This window comes from Ylistrum balloti, unplaced genomic scaffold (genome assembly GCF_031769215.1).
Source record: "Ylistrum balloti isolate Yb309-2 unplaced genomic scaffold, AGI_CSIRO_Ybal_v1 Utg369800, whole genome shotgun sequence".
Classification (NCBI taxonomy): Eukaryota; Metazoa; Mollusca; class Bivalvia; order Pectinida; family Pectinidae; genus Ylistrum; species Ylistrum balloti.
The window spans coordinates 1,022,723-1,044,916 of record NW_026781978.1 but is presented as its reverse complement, the minus strand read 5'-3'; the positions used below and the strand labels follow the sequence as shown (position 1 = coordinate 1,044,916).

The following is a 22,194-nucleotide window of genomic DNA, read 5'->3' as shown; positions in this document are numbered from 1 at the left end:
TATATAGATATTTTTCCAACAGAATGATCTGTTGTGTTAAAATTTGCAGCTAATTTTGACAGAGAAGCTGAAAAGTACTAGTTCTACATAAGGGTTCACCATCACAATAAACATCACAATGAAGTGTTTCCATTGGCTGGTTGAATAAGTCATCATTGTATTTAAGTCAACATCGCTAACATCAACTTTCCTTTAATGAGAAAAAAGTTCTTCATAACCATTAACCGTAGTTTTTATTAATTTTGCTGGAGAAAAGTCTAACACAAAGAGCAGTACTTGTTGTTAATGTTTAATTATGAAAACATTTTACCAAATGGAAGTCTATTTTCTAGTTTCCGCAATATTCTGTTCAAATTTCTCAAACCATAAAATGGAAGTAATGAGGACTTTGTCGTGTGCATTATGTAAGATTAGATTGTCTGTAATTTCATTTGCTAGCTAGTGAAGCCAAAGGAAAGTTTACGATTCTTGTCCTGTGTGCGTTTCATTTTACATTTTCAAGCCTGTTATTACTGCGGTCTGCACTGTCCCCACAGAACCTTAACCCACTTGCGAACGGGGCTTGGCTACAATGTCAATGGCCAACTCCAACTAATTGTCCTCCGTTCTGCTGAATAAACTCTCGATGATCGAAAACCACATGACCACAAATTGTAGAGAAGACATTCGGTAAAGTCTCATTAAGCTAATTGAATAACCCATGATAATTAGGACAAAGCCAGCCTTACACAGCCGAGCAGATCACAGTGTAAAACATACAAATGTTACAGCTCCGCCACAGTAATTACAAATTTCTCCCAAATTTGAGGTGTGTTTTCTTAACCGCAGTTGCCAGGTCGACAAAGTGATCGCCATGTTGACAAGAGTGGCCAAACGCTGCATTTCTGTTCACACAAAAGTGACAAAATTCCTCTATCACATAATGTTTATTTTATATCAATTTTCTGCTTCATCTATAATCGCTTTTGAATCTTATAAAAATTGCATAACTGCATGTTCTGTGAATGACTTCTGTTACTCGAAGACTGTCTTGGCTGTTCGATTGTGTCACTTAAAGTGGTGTTCTTGATCCTCTTGCCGAGGATCAATTTAAGAAGGTGTAGATTTCAACTAATATGGTTCCCAGGTCGGCCATGTACTGTACGGTTTAATAGGGTGTGTATATGGCAATAAATGTGAAATTATGATGTAATAAATAACAGCCTGTGTGTTAGTCCTGACCCAGCCTCACGCTTTTGTCTGCTGGAGTGCATTCACCAGCTATCCAACCAAGTCATTCAAAACACATCTTGTGTAAAAATTCATTTAAATTAAAAGTCAATTTGGTGTTATTCATCCTGACAGTATTTATTTTCAGTGTATTTTTCTGGTATGAATAATGAATAAAGTTAGTGATTAGTTTTCAACTTGTCATAGGTGCATGAACACTTATAATCACTTTGCACTATTTTCCACATATCAAATTTATTCCTTTTACAAACACTTAACTCAAAATTTTACATGTCATCTGGCTGTCCTTTTAAAACCTCTGACCAAGTTTTAAAAGATAAAAAAATTCAAAGTCAATCTTATGAAATAATTAGCATCAAATTTAAATACAATTTAAATAAATGAAGAAAATCTTCATTTTCCATATAAATCTTAATTGCCATTCAATTTATTGAAAGGTATTCTCATTCTGGCACATTATATGAACTTTATCATTAATAAATATTGTTTACAAGGTTAAAATAAGATTTAAGGATAGATTTTGTCACTTTGATATTTGATATACCCACTGTGTATATAAGAGGATATTTTTACCCATGATATTACATGAGCGTGCACATTATGTGTCTGAAATGGGCACCAAAAAGGTTTTTAAGCCAGATAGTCAGATATGCTAATCAATGGCCCATTGCATATCTACAATGACACAAACATTTTAATTTACATGTAGAAAACATAACGTACTATCACACTTAATGTTGTGTGTCAACTTCCCCCTGATTACAGTGATCACACAGGGTGGGCACCGTGCCTGATTATATAGGATGTGGGTAATTGACTAACAGGTATAGGGATGCACACCACTGGATTAATGCCATATAGTGCCACACTGTAACGCAAATCTCGCACATGCATCCAACTACGCATTGTAGTAAAATTCTACCCACAAAACCATCCCTCAAAAAATATCCCTTAAAATCTCTACTCAATTACCTATAAGGTCATCTAAATAGGATATAATACAAATTGTTTTTTGTAATTATTAAAAAAAAGATTTTCTTTTAAATTTGTTTTCTGATCTGAAAATGAAATAAAGTTTATACAGATTTCCTTCAATGAATATAACACATTGTTATAGCATTACATTGTCAAACTACAAGTGTGCAAATTCTTACTTCTTGAGATAAATAATTAATATAAAGCAAAAGTTTTCAAAAAATGGCTTGAGCTCATATTTAAGTTTGCACTTGCATGAAATGTTTACATGTAGTCAATTTTCTTTACTATACATGTATACAATATATAATAAACATTGTTTATACAAAATGAAGTATCTATCAAAGTACAAGAGAAAACATATTGAACCAATTTAGTAGTAGACTACGGTCTATTCCATTTCTTTCATGTACAATTTTTACCAGAAAAGTCCCAATTTTTATCAGTTGTTAAAAAACCTTTGAAAAGTATGTTAGGAAATGTTACATTTTATCAGTCAATATTCAGATAGTTTTTGAAATATTATATACATATTATATTTGTTTAGAGCTAAATGTACAAAGATGCCTATCTTTCTTTTATAAGACATGTCCTAATGCATTGCGTTTTCAAATCATCCTCAGAATTCAACTATTGATATAAAAAAAGTTTGAAGAGTGAAAACAATAGTCAGATCATCTCCAATACTGGATTTATTCCTTCAGAATCTAAGTGGTCCTTCATCAGAACAACCTACCGAATGAATAAATCCTGTATTGAAGACGATCGGACCCTGCTGTTTTCACTCCGGGATCTTTATTACACTTTATAAAGTGAGGACTTTGTATACTTCTTGTATCCATGATAGTTCTCGGAAACTTACTGATTGAGGGACATTGCGCCTCTACCCCTACAGTGTTGATATTAATTGATATAAAAGTCACAGAAAAATAACTGAAAACTCTGTCCTTACATTGACCTTTGACCTAGAACTTAAAGTCAGAGCACCTGTTGATAATGTAGATATCCTTCATCAAGATAGATATTTTAATAGTTCAACCCTAAGCAATAATTTTACTGTAAATTTTCAAATTATTTGACATTTGACCAGGATGTTATTTCGAAAGATTACAATGAAATGCATATTTTCTGTTGGCGATGTTACTATAGATATGATTCAATTTTTATCAATGTATCTTTAAATGATTTAAATGTTATGGTGTTGAGGAGATATTAAAGATAAAATATCAATACAATGTGACTGTGTTTTATATAGAGGTGAGACAAAATTAAATGCAAGATACAGTTTGTAATAGTTTTTTGCCTGGAGCTTTATATCTTTGCAACACATTAGAACAACATGAAGACTATTATATACAGTATGACAGAATTTTGCAAGAAAGCAATTTATGATACCAAGAAAAGAATTTAATAAAAAACAAAATCAATAAAACAAAATCTGGGATTTTAGTTACTGATTTATACAGCCGTAAATTGTCACAGAAGACAGAAGGCTTCAGATTATAAACGGTTCTGGCACAAAAGTACACTTTACCAATTTAATACTTTTTCGCACATGACCAACATAATGATACTAAAGTACACAAGAGTGTGTCAGTTGAATCAAAACTTCTACATTAATGTACATGTATTGGACATTTTGTATAAAATTCAATTGTTGGTTATTGTTTAAAGAAAAAGATGTATCAACTATAGTTATACAGTACTTCATAACATTTTTTCATGGACTTTTACTATCTTTCTAATTTGACCCCTTGTTATTAACTGCAAGACTACTATTAGGAACTGAACAAAAGATAGCAATCTTGCAAAACATTTGACCAATAATTCTGACCAAAACTGCTAGCCAGAGTAGTAACTTGCTAACCAATGCCAGTCAGTATAAAACCAGTTCACCAACACTAGCCTGTATAGTATTATACTTAACAACGCTAGCCTGTATAGTACCATCGCTAACCAATGTTAGCCAGTACAGTACCATACTTAACAACACTAGCCAGTATAGTACCATACTTAACAACGCTAGCCTGTATAGTACCATACTTAACAACACTAGCCAGTATAGTACCATACTTAACAACGCTAGCCTGTATAGTACCATCACTAACCAATGTTAGCCAGTAAAGTACCATACTTAACAACGCTAGCCAGTATAGTACTATCGCTAACCAATGCTGTCTGTATAGTACCATACTTAGCAACGCTAGCCAGTATAGTACCATAGTTAACCAATGTTAGCCAGTATAGTACCATACTTAACAATGCTAGCCAGTATAGTACCATACTTAACAATGTTAGCCAGTATAGTACCATCGCTAACCAATGTTAGCCAGTATAGTACCATACTTAACAATGCTAGCCAGTATAGTACCATACTTAACAATGTTAGCCAGTATAGTACCATCGCTAACCAATGTTAGCCAGTATAGTACCATACTTAACAATGTTAGCCAGTATAGTACCATCGCTAACCAATGTTAGCCAGTATAATACCATACTTAACAACGCTAGCCTGTATAGTATCATACTTAACAACACTAGCCTGTATAGTACCATCACTAACCAATGTTAGCCAGTAAAGTACCATACTTAACAATGCTAGCCAGTATAGTACTATCGCTAACCAATGCTGTCTGTATAGTACCATACTTAACAATGCTAGCCTGTATAGTTCCATCACTAACTAATGATAGTACCATCACTAACCAATGTTAGCCAGTATAGTACCATACTTAACAATGCTAGCCAGTATAGTACCATACTTAACAATGTTAGCCAGTATAGTACCATACTTAACAACACTAGCCAGTATAGTACCATACTTAACAACGCTAGCCTGTATAGTACCATCACTAACCAATGTTAGCCAGTATAGTACCATACTTAACAACACTAGCCAGTATAGTACCATACTTAACAACGCTAGCCAGTATAGTACTATCACTAACCAATGTTAGCCAGTATAGTACCATACTTAGCAACGCTAGCCAGTATAGTACCATAGCTAACCAATGTTAGCCAGTATAGTACCATACTTAACAACACTAGCCAGTATAGTACCATACTTAACAACGCTAGCCTGTATAGTACCATCACTAACAAATGTTAGCCAGTATAGTACCATACTTAACAACACTAGCCAGTATAGTACCATACTTAACAACGCTAGCCTGTATAGTACCATCACTAACAAATGTTAGCCAGTATAGTACCATACTTAGCAACGCTAGCCAGTATAGTACCATATTTAACCAATGTTAGCCAGTATAGTACCATACTTAACAATGCTAGCCAGTATAGTACCATCACTAACCAATGTTAGCCAGTATGGTACCATACTTAACAACGTTAGCCAGTATAGTACCATACTTAACAACACTAGCCTGTATAGTACCATCACTAACCAATGTTAGCCAGTATAGTACCATCGCTAACCAATGTTAGCCAGTATAGTACCATACTTAACAACGTTAGCCAGTATGGTACCATACTTAACAATGTTAGCCAGTATAGTACCATCGCTAACCAATGTTAGCCAGTATAATACCATACTTAACAACACTAGCCTGTATAGTACCATACTTAACAACGTTAGCTAGTATAGTACCATACTTAACAACACTAGCCTGTATAGTACCATCACTAACCAATGTTAGCCAGTATAGTACCATACTTAACAACACTAGCCTGTATAGTACCATCACTAACCAATGTTAGCCAGTATAGTACCATACTTAACAATGCTAGTCTGTATAGTACCATCACTAACCAATGATAGTACCATCACTAACCAATGTTAGCCAGTATAGTACCATACTTAACAATGTTAGCCAGTATAGTACCATACTTAACAATGTTAGCCAGTATAGTACCATACTTAACAATGCTAGCCAGTATAGTACCATACTTAACAACACTAGCCTGTATAGTACCATCATTAACCAATGTTAGCCAGTAAAGTACCATACTTAACAATGCTAGTCTGTATAGTACCATCACTAACCAATGATAGTACCATCACTAACCAATGTTAGCCAGTATAGTACCATACTTAACAACGCTAGCCTGTATAGTACCAACACTAACCAATGTTAGCCAGTATAGTACCATACTTAACAATGTTAGCCAGTATAGTACCATCACTAACCAATGTTAGCCAGTATAGTACCATACTTAACAACGTTAGCCAGTATAGTACCATACTTAACAACACTAGCCTGTATAGTACCATCGCTAACCAATGTTAGCCGGTATAGTACCATCACTAAACCAATGTTAGCCAGTATAGTACCATACTTAACAACACTAGCCAGTATAGTACCATACTTAACAACGCTAGCCAGCATAGTACCATCGCTAACCAATGGTAGCCAGTATAGCCAGGATAGTACCATACTTAACAACGCTAGCCTGTATAGTACCATCGCTAACCAATGCTAGCCAGTATAGTACCAGTTAACCAATGCTAGCCAGTATAGTACTATCGCTAACCAATGCTGTCTGTATAGTACCATACTTAAAGATGCTAGTCAGTGTAGTACCATACTTAACAACATTAGCCAGTATAGTACCATACTTAGCAACGCCAGCCAGTATAGTACCATCGCTTACCAATGTTAGCCAGTACAGTACCATCACTAACCAATGTTAGCCAGTATATAACCATTATTAACAATGCTAGCCAGTACAGTACTATCGCTAACCAATGTTAACCAGTATAGTACCATACTTAACAATGTTAGCCAGTACAGTACCAACACTAACCAATGTTAGCCAGTATAGTACCAGTTAACCAATGCTAGCCAGTATAGTACAATCACTAACCAATGCTAGCCAGTATTGTACCATCACTAACCAATGTTAGCCAGTATAGTACCAGTTAACCAATGCTAGCCAGTATAGTGCAATCACTAACCAATGCTAGCCAGTATTGTACCAACACTAACCAATGTTAGCCAGTATAGTACCAGTTAACCAATGTTAGCCAGTATAGTACCAGTTAACCAATGCTAGCCAGTATAGTACAATCACTAACCAATGCTAGCCAGTATTGTACCATCACTAACCAATGTTAGCCAGTATAGTACCAGTTAACCAATGCTAGCCAGTATTGTACCATCACTAACCAATGTTAGCCAGTATAGTACCAGTTAACCAATGCTAGCCAGTAGAGTACCATCACTAACCAATGCTCACCATTATTTGCCCATATTTAACTATAAATAGCCATACTCATACTTGGTATCAGGCCAATCCACTTTTAGCTCTTCAGAAATACCAGTGAAATGCTATTTCAATGGCCTCCCTGCACCAGTACATTGTCCTACCTATTATCAAAGACATTGTAACAGCCCCCCTCCCCCAACTCTTGCTACCCAACCCCCACCTACCTTCTCCTGAAGGATAAATAAAGTAATATCTTATACTGACAAACATAAGCCTCACCATGCCCAATCTATATCTACAATTATTCAGCAAAAGCTGATGACTAAGAATATTCCAATGATATCTACAGTAGTTATTTAAATTTACCAATGAAATGCAATGTAGATGAATTTGGTAACAGAATCTCCATATGGTGCCCAGTATAACCTGGTCACAATGATTCCACACATTTTTTTCTAATGCTATATTAAATACCTGTAACACCAGCAGAGAAGGATTCTCCACAAGAGATGTCATGAACTTTTCCTTTAAGGTGGCTGTATTTTAGTCGTTGAGGTTCTGACAAAAACAAAACTTGATCACCATGTCCTAGTTGTCCGTCCAATCCAGATCCCCAAGTGTAGATGTTTCCAGAGGCTGTAAAGAAGAATAAAATCAACCATCATGTGAAATTTATTTTAAATTAAAATGTTAAAACTCCAAGTGGCAAATATCATTTAAGATACTTTTAAAAAAAAAAAAAAAAAAAAAAGACAAACATGAAAAAAAAGTTGTTTATGCTGTCACATGGTACAAAATCTTCAATATGTTTACCAATATTTTTATGCAAACTAAAAGAAAAAATCAAATTTGAAATTACATTTTAAAAGCATTAGACTTGTGCATATGCAATATTTTGAAAGTTTAAATGAAGTGGCCTTTCCTGAGTGACACAAAACTCATGACCATATATTTTTTTTTTCTGAACAGTGTACAAAATGAACATGTATAAATTTTTGGTTGATATGTATAAAAACTTTTATGTCTCTGGATTGTGATGCATGAATTCATCAAAATATGGTAATGGAGGCTCAAAGGGACACCAAAAACTAAAGCTTACTGTAGTGTAATAAATAGATAAATGAGTGTAATTTGTGTGCAGGTCCCAAAACCGTACCACAGATGTGAAGGTCACCTCGAGGTCACACCACATTACCATAATCTTCTACACAAGGTGTTACTGTCAAATTTAATATTTCCTCATAGGGTTGGTTATTTTTTTGCAATTAAACATTCTGGTTTTTTTTAATAGAAAATAACATGCTGGTTTAACATAATCTGTCATACACTGCACTCCTGACAAGACTATATATCTATTTACCCTAATTTCAAAACTGTTGTGCTAGTTTTTAACAATAAATATTGCATGTGATTGCCTAATGTACAAGAGCATGTAAATTTAACTAATTAGTGAATCAATTAACTTTTGTTCATTAATGTGCCTTGTCCTTTTAGAAAATATCAAAAGATATTGCAAAGACAAATGTTATTTATTAAAAGGTGTTTCAAAAAGTCCAAGCATAAATGCTATCATATGTATATCTAACTGTTCAATAAACAATCAGGTGGCCATGTGGCACTACAGTACTCCAACCATTTCATTAATAGCAGTTATTCAATACTTTATTTGTAATTGTAATGGCAAGAAAAAGTGAATACATGACACATTGTGATAGAAGGAAAAGATTGAAAATATGTGACTCATGGTGATGGTGGGGCAGGTTGAGTATATGACACATAGTGGTGACAGGAAAGACTGAATACATGGCACATGGTGATGGTGGAGCATGTAATACATATGACATGTGGTGATGTTTAATGAAACATTGACTACATATGGTATACCTCATCATGGTAGGTTGAAAACATTGTATGAAATATTGAACATATGGTGACAGCAGGATAGGTTGAACACATGTCACAAATGTGTGGTAGGTAAGGTTGAATACATGTCACACATGTGATGGCTAGATAGGTTGAACACATGTCACACATGTGATGGCAGGATAGGTTGAACACATGTAACACGTGATGGCAGGATAGGGTGAATACATGTCACACATGTGTGGTAGGTAAGGTTGAACACATGTCACATATATGATGGTAGGTTAGGTTGAATACATGTCACATATATGATGGTAGGATAGGGTGAACACACATCACACATGTGATGGTAGGATAGGTTGAACACATGTCACACATGTGATGGCAGGATAGGTTGAACACATGTCACACATGTGATGGCAGGATAGGTTGAACATATGTAACACGTGATGGCAGGATAGGGTGAATACATGTCACACATGTGTGGTAGGTAAGGTTGAATACATGTCACACATGTGATGGTAGGATAGGGTGAACACACGTCACACATGTGATGGTAGGATAGGTTGAACACATGTCACACATGGGATGGTAAGATAGGTTGAACACATGTCACACATGTGATGGCATGATAGGTTGAACACATGTCACACATGTGATGGCAGGATAGGTTGAACACATGTAACACGTGATGGCAGGATAGGGTGAATACATGTCACACATGTGTGGTAGGTAAGGTTGAACACATGTCACATATATGATGGTAGGTTAGGTTGAATACATGTCACATATATGATGGTAGGATAGGGTGAACACACATCACACATGTGATGGTAGGATAGGTTGAACACATGTCACACATGTGATGGCAGGATAGGTTGAATACATGTCACACATGTGTGGTAGGTAAGGTTGAACACATGTCACACATGTGATTGCAGGATAGGTTGAACACATGTCACATATGTGATGGCAGGATAGGGTGAATACATGTCACACATGTGATGGCAGGATAGGGTAAAATCATGTCACACATGTGTGGTAGGTAATGTTGAATACATGTCACATGTAGTGTTGCTAGCAAAGATTGAATACATGTCACATATGTGATGGTAGGATAGGGTGAATACATGTCACACATGTGATGGCAGGATAGGTTGAACACATGTCACACATGTGTGGTAGGATAGGTTGAACACGTATCCTACATGTGATGGTAGGATAGGTTGAACACATGTCCTACATGTGATGGTAGGATAGGTTGAACACATGTCACACATGTGATGGTAAGATAGGTTGAACACATGTCCTTCATGTGATGGTAGGATAGGTTGAACACATGTCACACATGTGATGGTAAGATAGGTTGAACACATGTCCTACATGTGATGGTAGGATAGGTTGAACACATGTCACACATGTGATGGTAGGATAGGTTGAACACATGTCACACATGTGATGGTAAGATAGGTTGAAAACATGTCACACATGTGATGATAGGGCAGGTTGAACACATTTGAGGTCACTTAGTCTTATAATATCATTAAGTTATATTGCCCAGGTCATTTAGTCTTATAATATCATTAAGTTATATTGCCCAAGTCCTGTTGAGGCACCCGTCCATTTAGACAGATGAAACAGCACTACAGTAGAGAATCAGCAATATTTCTATAATTAAGATTTTAGAGGTGACTTAGCCAGCTTAAGTTCACTATTGGTACATTGCAAATTATTCATCGTTATCTAGTAAAGTTAGCATACATCAGAGAGGCTACATGCTTGTAAACTTCACAACTGACAAGTGACATCAACTACTGGTGAGAAAAAAATATAGCACACACAGACATATATATAAATAAAACAAAAAACACTTATGGTTTTGTTTGAAAATGATGACCAAAGGCAGTATTATTTTTTATGATATCAGTTCTTATCTTTGAAGCTTACTCAGCTTTAAGAGGAAAAATACAGGAAGCAGCTAAGGCTTTACCATCAGTTTGGTATACCTGATAAAAGCAGCCTGTTTTGTTTTCTGATCTTTGTATATTGCAATTCCTAAATTTCTATGATATCTAATTTGAGATAGTATGCCCTTCATTGAAAATGAATGCTAAGTGAAGCACTATCTGATTTCAAAGTGTATGCTGCAGACATGTACGCACAAAGTCACCTTAATCCTGCAAGGCATGTGCACAATTAAACTCCCATAAACCTGCAAGTCGTGTGTTTAGCAACACAAACAGAGTTACAAACCAGATTAATTGAGCTAGCTGTAAGACCATTATTTTACAGACTTGTATCTGGCAGGCATTGTAAGCCGGTAATTAGAACAAAACAAACTCAGATCACTATAAAAGATACCAACACCTTTCCAGCTTATTACGCTCTGTGATCCAGCTTGTTATTCGGAAGAAACCCCCAGTTTCTCTAGCCTCAGGCCCTGCACACTGGAGCAGGAAGCCTTTTAACATCAGTGACTTTCCGTTCTCTTGTTGAACATCCAATAGCATTATTTTGCCCCAATACAGAACAATCTGCTTAGTCTGACAGGTGTTAATTACATGTAGTCAGCTAATATTTCAAACCAATCCAATGCCAGCCTTGAGGTCCATATCAATATAAGGCAGAAAAACATAAGGAATAGTGCATTTGATCAAGAGATGGTCATGGACAGAAAACAAACACTCCAGGCAATGATGGCAATCGGCACTAAACTAAATGGACAAAAACTACTCTCATAAAGAAATTTGGTTTAATACAAAGTGTAATTCTCAAAAATTTCAAACAAAAGATTAAAAGATAAATTTTCAGAGAAAAGTAATTTTCTTATTTACTCAATTACACATAAGATCTCCATACAAGGGTATATGTTGTCAAGAGACCATTTTTCAAATATTTTATACTTTTTACAGCTGTATGTAGGATAGCACATTCTGAATCAGCGATATTGTGTTGGGATGAAGGCGAGGAGTTAAATATTTGTGACTATAATTAAAGCTTCTGTTACATAACATGATCTAGAAGGTAAAACATAATTGAGTATTTAACTGTGGTTAATGGTCTTTAGGCCCACTAAGAGTGCAGAGTTGCTAAGGGTTATATACATGTACTGTAACTTTATAAGAGGGATAGAAACCTGTCAACAACAACTCGTATATCAGCCTGAATGATGTGTATGTCCTCCCACCCTGTCTCAGACCTGTCAAATCTGCCTCAACAGGCTCCTTCACACACAAACGCCAATAAATATTGATGTATTATGTCATTAAAACCACTTAACCCAGACACCTTAAAATGACTCTTATTATGATATCAGTCCTCAGCAATCTTACAGCATCAGTTGTCATCTCATTATTTGAAATTTTTACTGTCCAACAAATTTCCTTCATCAAATCAAAACAGTTATGGAAAAGTTCAAACGCCACGTTAAAATGCAACTTAAATTTAACAAACAGTCATGAGGATAAATGTTCCACTATGAGTTAATGTTCCGATTTTAAATTCTGCATGGATATGTCTTTTGTGTAAAAAATGCAACGGTAATGTATTGATGCGCAACAGCTGTAATATTTCAATTCTTATCATAAACACTATTTATTGAAATATACATTTATATGCAGAAATAGACAGATGGAAATACTTTGTTTGTTTCTTAATAGCATACAACTCACCTATCACTGCATGATTACCAATATTTTCAATTCGAAACCCTACACTAAATAATTTGATATGTATGTGTCACCAGAAAAATTCACAAATACAACTCTTGAAAAAGAGTACACATAGAATATGAAAGTAAATTAAGAGTTGTGAACAAGAATCTTGTAGTAGATTTATAAAACTCCATCATACCATCTTCAGTAATATTAGGGGTCAAAAAGGAGGTCAGGGGAATCTCAAATATCCATCAGCAATTACTGAAATACAGGAGACAAACTACACTAACCGCAAAACATATCAAATTGGTAGTTTTTTTCAACTTGGGAAATTTTATTAGAAATGGCAAATAAGTGTGAACTGGTGCCACCATTTGTAAACTTATAGGTGGCATCAGATTTCCAAGTGAGGCATTGCCATAACATCATATCTTTACATCAATGTGTGAAACTTCAACATCTTAAGAAGAATTTTATGCATAAAAAGATTTTTTGCTGCTAACCAATTATGATGGCGTAAGTGATTCACAATAAACAAAGGGCGAAAACTTTGTATTTGTTAAACCCATTTCCTGCAACCCACCAAGTACAGTGAAATATAAGTAGCAGTTGATATAACACAATAATATTTAATACTTGTAAAGATAAGATTAAAATGAGTTCGTATAACAGGATCAAATATCACTAAAATTACACTCCATCATCAAAAGAAATACTCACAAAAAAAGTCTAAAGGTGATTTTGTATACAAGATACTGCATAAAGTTAAACAAAGGGCCTTAACTATGTATAACCCACAAATAGGATTACTAAAAAGGATTTATTTATTCCAGTTCCTTAAGATATCCTTACTTAGCAAATGTGAATGTCACAGGTTGTGAAATTAAGTGCAGATAAACTATTCCACAGTCAATAAAGGGTTATAACTCTGTATTTAGTGATACTTCACAAATAATATTTCACCGAGACGGAAGACAAAAATAAAATACCTGCATTTCTGATAATAACAATGAAATTGAACATGCAGCACAATGAACTGCTGTTAAAGTGCTTATCAAATTGAATATCAACTGAGAGGTAACATTTAGCACAGCTTGGTCCACCATGATTATCAAGATACTAGATAATAATTCAAGATATAATATAGAGGAAGCAGACTCACTATGGTTTCCATTATCTTAAATAATTTGAATTAAACTGCATTCACCAACTGTTGTATTGTATAAGGTAACACGGGGTGAGGGATGATAGGTTGGGGTCTAATGTGGTGTTAAGGGGGAGGATGTCACGGAAACACTAGATCTTTATCTTACCAGTCCTATATAACACTTACCGCTGTATTCATCAAACTCATACAGGTGAGAATGTCCCACTCATTGTACCTGTAATTACCTCTTCTAGCACATTTCATTTTTCTCAATTTGAAAAAGAAATTGGCAATTCATTTTAATGGTTTCAGAACTACAGTTTTTAAAGTTCTAGATATATGTATGAAAATAACATTGATATTATATATACTATATTCTAAATTGCATCAAATCTTGCTATTTGATTTATTTCAATTTTTGAACGATATTTCATATATAAATAATATGACTTTATACAAACAACTCAAATACCAGACAAATGATGGTTATAAAAATATGTTAACGGTTGGCTTTGAAACCAAATAAATATATTTTAATGAACACTGCGTCTTTTGCAGATGAAATGCTGTGTAGTTTATATGTCTAGCCTAAAGTTCTATTCAAAACCTATGCATCTTTCATCTTTTATGCATTCACAAAAATTTGAAATTAAAATACTAGTCAAATTTAATATTGGTGGACATTTATTTATTCATATATTTTAATTTCATGTAAAAGAAAAAATGCTTTTCATTGGATGGCAGATATATATATATATACAACACAAAAGTCTTTATAACAGTGGGCACCTGGCTGTATTATTGGGGCTTTGTATTCCAGACTTTCAATGATAATCACAGACACATCTCCAAATGACATGTACTTTAAATGGAATATTTAGGAGACAAAAACTTCAGATGACATCAAGGATTCAACAACATTTATACTCCGACATAAAAAAAAGAAAAAAGATGTGATTTGAAGTTGTGACGACACCAATCATGATAAACAAATTACCAAACTCTGAACCAGTGAATCTGATAGAAACTTTGTCACCTGCGATTCATGATTTAAATACTGAAAATGTCTGTAAGACATGAACATCCCTGCTCCCATACATGTAGGGTTATTACCAGTGGTATTTGACAGATTTGAAAAAAAGTTGTCAAATGTTGTCCTTTGACCACTTAACCTTTGAACAATGAACATCATAACATAATAAAGTATAGAGCATGATGTTATGATAGTATGGGGTAAATACGAACCAAACATGTTGAGAGGTTTTCAAGGTGCAGTGGATGAGACAGAAAACATTCGGAAACACTTTATACACCCTAAAAAACGATTAGGGCATACTTACTAATTAACTGACTTCTGTCTACATATTGTTGACATGCATAATGTTTTGGGACTCAAATTACCATATTGATTAATTAATTAGAATGAGAGTAATATCTATATAGGAAACATAGGTAAATACAATGAATATGTTTCAACGCAAGGGATCACCCAAGTAACAGGTAAACTGTGCCCCACGGCATGTATATATGTACTGTTCTTGATACACCTGAACAGGTGCACTTTTACTTCAGAAAGAAATGTGTCAGTCCTATTTGAATATTCCATGTGCAGGTCAAAATGACTAACTAAAAGCTGACAATAAAAGTTAAAAATAATTCATTTTGAGATGAACAAAAAAGGAAAAGTTTCCATTTCCCAAATGCTTCGCAGATGCCCTCCTATGATAAATATATTTATCGGTCAGTGTATCTAGTGAAGCGGTAGAAATTTTAGTCCAAGTCTTACTTGGAAACGAGTACGGGCATCCCAGGGTACAAAAAATATCTTAACAAATAATTTTTTTAATTTGAATTTTCAGCTTTACGGTTAATTAAAAATGGATGCATACTTTGTAGCCAAGATGTATTAGGTAATTTGAACATCCTTCACCAATCCAACTTAGATAAAAAGGTAAAAGATACTAAATTTAAAAAATTTACATACAAAACTTCTCAAGTTCATTTGTCTGTATAACTAAGACTAGGGTATACCTTTCTATATAACACATATTGGCAGTTACCTGTCTGTATAACACAGGTAGGGAGTATACCTGTCTATATAACACAGTAGGGAATGCACCTGTCTATATAACACAGGTAGGGCGTATATCTGTCTACATAACATAGGTAGGGAGTTACCATGTCTATATAACATAGGTAGGGAGTATACCTGTCTATATAACACAGGTAGGGAGTATACCTGTCTATATAACACAGGTAGGGAGTATATCTGTCTATATAACACAGGTATGGTTTATAACTGTCTATATAACACAGGTAGAGAGTATACCTGTCTATATTATACAGGTAGGGAGTATACCTGTCTATATATATATAACACAGGTAGGGAGTATACCTGTCTATATCTATATAACACAGGTAGGGAGTATACCTATCTATATAACACAGGTAGGGAATATACCTGTCTATTTAACACAGGTAGGGAGTATACCTGTCTATATAACACAGGTAGGGAGTATACCTGTCTATATAACACAGGTGGGAGAATACCTGTCTGTATAACACAGGTATGGTGTATACCTGTCTATATAATACAGGTAGGGAGTATATCTGTCTATATAACACAGGTAGGGAGTATACTTGTCTATATAACACAGGTAGGGAGTATACCTGTCTATATAACACAGGTAGGGAGTATACCTGTCTATTTAACACAGGTAGGGAGTATACCTGTCTATATAACACAGGTGGGAGAATACCTGTCTGTATAACACAGGTATGGTGTATACCTGTCTATATAATACAGGTAGGGAGTATACCTGTCTATTTAACACAGGTAGGGAGTATACCTGTCTATATAACACAGGTAGGGAGTATACCTGTCTATATAACACAGGTGGGAGAATACCTGTCTGTATAACACAGGTATGGTGTATACCTGTCTATATAACACAGGTAGGGGCTATACCTGTCTATATAACATAAGTAGGGAATATACCTGTCTATATAACACAGGTAGGGAATATACATGTCTATATAACACAGGTAGGGAATATACCTGTCTATATAACACAGGTAGGGAGTATACCTGTCTATATAACACAAGTAGGGAGTATACCTGTCTATATAACACAGGTAGGGAGTATACCTGTCTATATAACACAGGTAGGCAATACTTCTTTATGATACACAAGAACTCACAACAACCTCTGAATCATTTCACCAGAAAATCTTACCGTTGCTGTTGACAATATAACTGCAGGAGATGATGAGAAGCTAGCCTCATAAAGCCCTCATATTATTACCATTTTGTCTTCAGGTGCCACAATCATAAACCCACAATCATAAAAATGCTTATCTCCATCTGATTCACAAATATTCACACATTTCTTAATGAAATAAAATTATGTACTGTTTTGATAGTGCACTTTTAGTCCACCATGGCATTGTGAAATGAGGTTCCCATGGGGTTGAGTTGATCTATATAAATTACAAGACACCCTTGAAGGAAAGGGATTAATCCCTCTCAAAATATAGATACCAAATTAAAACATGAGGAAATGATACATCAAAAGCCAAAAAACATCAAATTTAAAGTCATTTAACGTGATGGTAAGCTTATGATCTTCAGATTGTTGAAACCTTTCTTGTACCCCTAAAGTGAACATGTATGTTTTACAAGGGTATGCCTGGCTAGCGCTGTAAAGGGTAGCCATTGTCTGGGTGACTTCTGGCTGTGAGATATGGCGGTTTAGGGACCCTCCACCACTGCCAGTCCAATACACAATGGCAATTTAAACAGGCCAGATCAAGTTCCCACTTTATTTCTAAAGAATGAAAACAATGTTTGGTCTGTTAATTAATAAACCACATGCCAGTCCAGGTTACTGCCAATTGTGTAGCTTCATAAATGTTGATAGCAAAAAATCATTAGACAAATGGTTACCCACGCAGCCTGTGATTACACTAGTGTTATATTAAAACTGTTATAATGTTAAAACTATGTTGTTGAAGGTTCGACTCTCACCTAAGTTGAGCAAACATCAGCACTGGAGAAAGTTAAACTGCATATTTGTTGTTTGACTAACAAATTTCATAAAAGGGAGATAACTCCCCCAGAAAGTGCAGGTGCACAATTTCTGGACAGGTTTATACTAAATCAATAATATTCAGAAAAACTTACCAAAACATTGAAGAAAATGTCCAAACAGTATTTGCCAAGTGATTTTCTAAGATGGCCAAAATACAGAATAGCCACAGAAAAACAGCACAGGCATAACTCCAAATGAGGTACCACATCAGAAAGTTTCAAGGAAGATGAAAAGCATTGAACAAGTTTTTTGGTCATGGTTCCCTTTACAGAATGATAAATGGAAAGGCAAATAGGTTAGACAGACACACAACCAGGTTCCAGGATACCATTTGAGATGGCCATTGAAATATGATAATAAATCCAAAAAAGTAGTGATTTATGACCCTTTAAACTTGTGCAAACTGTTAAATAATTCATTTTAGACAATGATTTATTTTCCTTAATATTGTTGGAATTTTCAATCCACATAATTGTATATCCACAAATCAATACTGCTGTGGTTTGAATTTGATTTTTTAGTTTTTAATGTATGTAGGTGTTATGAGCACTATTCAATACATGAAACAGTTTAAAATTAAAAAAGAAAACTTACAAAATCCTGATACAAATCATGTTTGGTGGAAATATCACTCAGTCAGATTCACATTGAAGTTATTTCAAATCTACATTTTTTTAACGTATCTATAACGAAAATGAAGGATATCTACTACATATTTTAAAACGTCACACAAGAGATGTGCAGTGATGCATGATAAAGTATGAATGTCAGAAGTAAATACATAGGGACAAAGACCTTACGTCCTAAACGGGATAAATAGTTCATTTGTATGCTTCAATTGAGCTGAAAAAATCCTTAACACATTGCTACATTTAAATCCAATTCTATTTTCTAAATCATCATAGTTTTAAATGAGGAAAAATCAGGTAGTGAATGTATTGTAATAATTTCATTAAATGATCAGTTTAGTCAAATTGTAATTTGATTTCACTGACAAGATATTACAAAAGTCTGTATGCTTATATTGGGCCGTTACAGGTATATTTAAAATAAAACATGAGGTCAGACTGGGTCTTCGCCAGGTTACCCAAGCATACAGACCTCGACACACATATTAACACACAACCTCTCATTTACATACCACCAAAAACTACATAAAGCAATGCATATGCAGCTGAGAGTGCATAAATCTACCCGCCCTGTAACGGATAGGTTTTAATTGGTATCTAAATGTCCTTGCACCAGTCATTACATACGTTAGTGTGCTATCATATTACATTAACAGGGTACAGCTTTAAGATTAAGCTAGGACCATCCAGTCCCCACAAATCTCATTGTAGTCCCTTTACCATCCGAAAGTTTTACAGAACAACTGCATACACATACACAAAATAAAATACAACAAATTTCTAGTAAATGTTTGCTTGTCTTGAAATCAAGCTATTTCACTTATGAATAAATCAAGCTATTTTACTTGGGAATATATCGAGCTATTTTACCTGGGAATATATCGGGCTATTTTAACTTGAAATATATCAAGCTATTTTACCTGGGAATATATCGAGCTATTTTACCTACAAATTAATCAAGCTATTTTACCTGGGATTATATCAAGCTATTTTACCTGGGAATATATCAAGCTATTTTACCTACAAATTAATCAAGCTATTTTACCTGGGATTATATCAAGCTATTTTACCTGGGAATATATCAAGCTATTTTACCTGGGAATATATCAAGCTATTTTACCTACAAATTAATCAAGCTATTTTACCTGGGATTATATCAAGCTATTTTACCTGGGAATATATCAAGCTATTTTACCTACAAATGAATCAAGCTATTTACCTAGATATTAATAAAGCTATTTTACTTACAAATCAATAAAGCCATTTTAATTCGGAATGAATCAAGGTATTCACATAGGAATGAAGAAACTAGAGGTGGTTATTGACAAGGAATCATCATATGCTGGGTTTAACACACTTGAAGAGCAATAGTTATTTAGAAACAGGGATTATAAGTGGCTAGCTCAATGAACATCATATGGGAGGACCATTATATTCTATCAACTGCAATCAGGGCAAAGTGTTTGCTGTAAGATACAACCACAACAGTATTGGACAGTCTGTTACCTCACCTTCCTGAAAAATACATACTGTCCTAAATGGGATTGAACCAACCAACTTGGATCTTCACTGTATGTTACAATTTCTGATGCTACATACTGAGGTACCTGGATTATCTAACAGGAGTGAAGTAACTGGATTATCTACCAGGAGTGAAGTAATTACATTATCTACAAGGAGTGAAGTAACTGGATTATCTACTAGGAAAGAATCTTGACCTCTGAAAGTCAAGTTAGCTAAATGACCTAATGAGACTAGATTGTCTACTCAGTAAAAGATGTGACACAGTTTCATACAAAGGATAGTGGTGGCTTATCATACATGAATGATTGATCAACAATTGGGTACAAATGTGGATAGATTTTATAGTCAGAATAATACTGAATATAAAAGTGTCTATCATATCTTCTCAAGAGGGAACAGTAGAAGGAGTATTGCCTAATTGGAACAAACTTCATGAGAAAAAAACGTAATCAATTGGTTTATAAAGATATTAACCAAGAGTCCTTGACTTCCTAAACCATGTGGTTTTTGTTCCCTGTTATTATGTTAAACAGTAACCTGACAACATAAAAACTTAAATTGAACAGGAGATGTACTGCAAATTGAGTAAAAAGGCCTGCCTATCGGACAGGTGAATGGATGGACATTTGTAATGGGAAGCTGGAGGTATCAATGATATCGAGGTCACATATCCTGTAATCTGACTTGACACTAGAAGTAGGTGATCCAATTGTGTGATCCCCACAGCAACAATTGGTACAGTGTGGTGCACAAGTAGAGCATGCCAAGTGTCAACACCCTATGTAATCACCATAATCCACAGCATGTTACCGACATAACATGGTGTAGCTGTATATCCCTTTCTCTATCACAAAGTTTGGCCTGTGGCACCCTCTAGACCACAATTAACATATGCATCACTTTTATCACAAAAATGTGGTGCCCTCTACTGGACATATATCTAATTCTCTTTATTTTCAATGTAGAGACCTCTAGCATACATTTGATAAATATTTTTTGTTTTTTTTAACCAAAATCATGAGACTACCCAGTATTCATTTGTAACATACATAAATGGGTACTCGTTTTCAATCAGTATCTCTACAATGATCCAAACAATTAATATTAATCCCTTTCTTTATCAAAATTTTGGTGCTTTCCAGTCGTTATTTACAAAGAGGAGGTGAAATAGAACCAGATTTTTAGCTGTGTAGACACACAACCTGATGAATAGTCATGTAATGCAAATAAAATTTTAGAAATGGTGTTGCATGTTTTTAAGAACATCCTTTTAACACTCTAAAAAATCATTGATTCTTGCTAGCTAGAATGTCTACCAAGAGTCACGATTCAATCGACAGAAAGTTGTGTCTTAAGTATCAAAGATAAAATCAGGTTTAAAAATCTAGACATGACTTTCTTATAGTCAACTAAATTTCAGACAGGAAATTACTTAAGGGACTAAGGCATTATTTTTAAACCTACAGTTTTGAATTGACTGTGACTTGTGATCAGGTGACCAAATGTTACTATTCTCTGTTCAAAATGAACCACGTATTGCTACTGTGAGGAGTGTAGGGTTACGACCTGGTGAAAAAAACTGATCTACAGAGTAACTCATATCAATTATATCATAAACACATCACAACGACACCTGCATGTCTTTGAGTTTGAAAAATTTTATCTTTGAAGGCTGGGACTCAACTGGCTATAAATTTCCATGAAAAACTGAGTAGAACTGAATGGTGGTACTACTTTGTTGGTCAACGCAAACGGTATACAATGAACACTAAAATATTTCTGCTGGATTAATTGTCAATTATCAAAGGTATCTATTAATTATGGATATTACACAGACAAAGCTGGTGGACTCTGTTCCTCAGACAAGCATTGCTGACTGACCCAGTCCCGAGATAGTTGTGGCGGGATGCAGC

General features: G+C 34.8%; 1 protein-coding gene across 2 annotated transcripts in view; it reads right to left on the bottom strand.

Moving 5' to 3' along the window:
• Positions 1-22,194, bottom strand: part of LOC132544517 (uncharacterized) — a 137,327-nt gene that overhangs the window by 21,584 nt on the left and 93,549 nt on the right. For both annotated transcript variants that reach the window (XM_060208120.1, XM_060208121.1), the window contains exon 9: positions 7,846-8,007. In XM_060208120.1, coding sequence (XP_060064103.1) covers positions 7,846-8,007 — 162 coding nt within the window. The remainder of the gene's footprint in view (positions 1-7,845; positions 8,008-22,194) is intronic.